Source organism: Colobus angolensis, unplaced genomic scaffold (assembly GCF_000951035.1).
Source record: "Colobus angolensis palliatus isolate OR3802 unplaced genomic scaffold, Cang.pa_1.0 Scaffold365, whole genome shotgun sequence".
Classification (NCBI taxonomy): Eukaryota; Metazoa; Chordata; class Mammalia; order Primates; family Cercopithecidae; genus Colobus; species Colobus angolensis.
In genome coordinates this window covers 443,620-445,675 of record NW_012116988.1, presented here as the reverse complement: position 1 = coordinate 445,675, position 2,056 = coordinate 443,620, and the positions used below count along the sequence as shown (strand labels likewise).

Below are 2,056 nucleotides of genomic sequence, written 5' to 3'. Positions count from 1 at the left end.
TTACAAATGTGAAGAATGTGGCAAAACATTTGTATGGCCCTCAACCCTAACTATACATAAGAGAGTGCACACAGGAGAGAAACCCTACAAATGTAAAGAATGTGGCAAAGCATTTAGCCAATCCTCATCCCTAACCAAACATAAGACGGTGCACACAGGAGAGAAACCCTACAAATGTGAAGAATGTGGCAAATCATTTAGCCAATCATCAGCCCTAACCATACATAAGACGATGCACACAGGAGAGAAACCCTACAAATGTGAAGAATGTGGCAAAGCATTTAGCCAATCCTCAACCATAACTAAACATAAGAGGATTCACACTGGAGAGAAACCCTACAAATGTGAAGAATGTGGCAAAGCATTTGTATGGCCCTCAACCCTAATTAGACATAAGAGGCTGCACACTGGAGAGAGACCCTACAAATGTGACAAATGTGACAAAACTTTTAGCCAAGTCACACACCTTACTGGACATAAAATAATTCATACTGGAGAAAAACCCTACAAATGTGAAGAATGTGGCAAAGCATTTATATGGCCCTCAACCCTAACTAAACATAAGAGGATTCACACTGGAGAGAAACCCTACAAATGTGAAGAATGTGGCAAAGCATTTATATGGCCCTCAGGCCTTTCTGTACATAAAAGGATTCACACTGGAGAGAAACCCTACAAATGAGAATAATGTGGCCAAGCATTTAGCCAATCCTCAACCCTTATTACACATAAGATAATTCATACTGGAGAGAAACCTTACAAGTGCAAACAATGTGGCAAAGCTTTTAATCATTACTCGAATCTTACTACACATACGATAATTCATACTGGAAAGAAGCCCTACAAATGTGAAGAATGTGGCAAAGCCTTTGAATGGTCCTCAAATCTTACTAAACATAAGGTAATTCATACTGAAGAGAAACACTACAAATGTGAAAAATTTGGCAAAACCTTTTACCAGTCTTCAAACCTTACTAACCATAAGAGAATTCATACTGGAGAGAAACACTAATAATGTGAATGTCTTAAAATCTTATTACTAATAAAAATCTTCTGTCAAAAGATCTATCAGAAAATGTCTTTAAAGCACAGAAGAGTATTTGTTTTGAAAAAGCATTAACAAATATGAAGAGGTTTGTGATCCCTTTACTTGTATCACAGATCTTATCGTACACTTTTTGTACTAGAGGAAAATCCTGAGGCAGTTGTTCAAATTTTGTTCAACATCAGTGAGTTTATATTGAGGAAAACCCTGCAGGTGTAATGAATTTGGGAAAGTATTTTTCCAAACTACAAATTATAAAACACCAGAGAGTTTATACTAAAATATATTTTTGCAGCTGCAGTAAATATGAAAGATATTCAATCCAAAATTAAGTCTATGTAAATATTGGAATAATTCACAGTAGAAATATCTAGGGCACTCAAACTTTAGATATTAAATCAGAATGCTGAGTATAGGAAATAATATAAACTAAAGTTTGTGTAAACATCAGTTATATATAACTTGAAAAGGAGTAGAATATTTTTTGGAGTTACAATATTACATTCAAAGTATACTTTGTCAAAATACAGGATTTTTAAAAAGTGAATAATGGGGTTAAATTTTTTTTTTTTTTTTTTTTGAGACAGAGTCTCGCTCTGTCGCCCAGGCTGGAGTGCAGTGGCCGGATCTCAGCTCACTGCAAGCTCTGTCTCCCGGGTTTATGCCATTCTCCTGCCTCAGCCTCCCGAGTAGCTGGGACTACAGGCGCCCGCCACCTCGCCCAGCTAGTTTTTTGTATTTTTTTTAGTAGAGACGGGGTTTCACCGTGTTAGCCAGGATGGTCTCGATCTCCTGACCTTGTCATCCGCCCATCTCAGCCTCCCAAAGTGCTGGGATTACAGGCTTGAGCCACCGCGCCCGGCCGGAGTTAAACTCTTAAATTACTTCATGCTGTTTCATCATTCCTGGTGTATTCACATGTGAAAACATGGGACTAACTGTTGCTGAATAAAATATTTGAGAGGTTCATTTATATTAGGTAGGTGTTGTTTATGACCTTTTCTATGGAAA

The 2,056-nt window shown here is 37.5% G+C and overlaps 1 protein-coding gene across 1 annotated transcript in view; it reads left to right on the top strand.

Moving 5' to 3' along the window:
- Positions 1 to 1,012, top strand: part of LOC105519969 (zinc finger protein 254-like) — a 15,444-nt gene extending 14,432 nt beyond the window's left edge. The window contains 2 exon segments of the mRNA XM_011953521.1: positions 1 to 605; positions 684 to 1,012. Of these exon segments, the coding sequence (XP_011808911.1) occupies positions 1 to 605; positions 684 to 1,012 (934 nt within the window).
- The last annotated feature ends 1,044 nt before the right edge of the window (positions 1,013 to 2,056 follow it).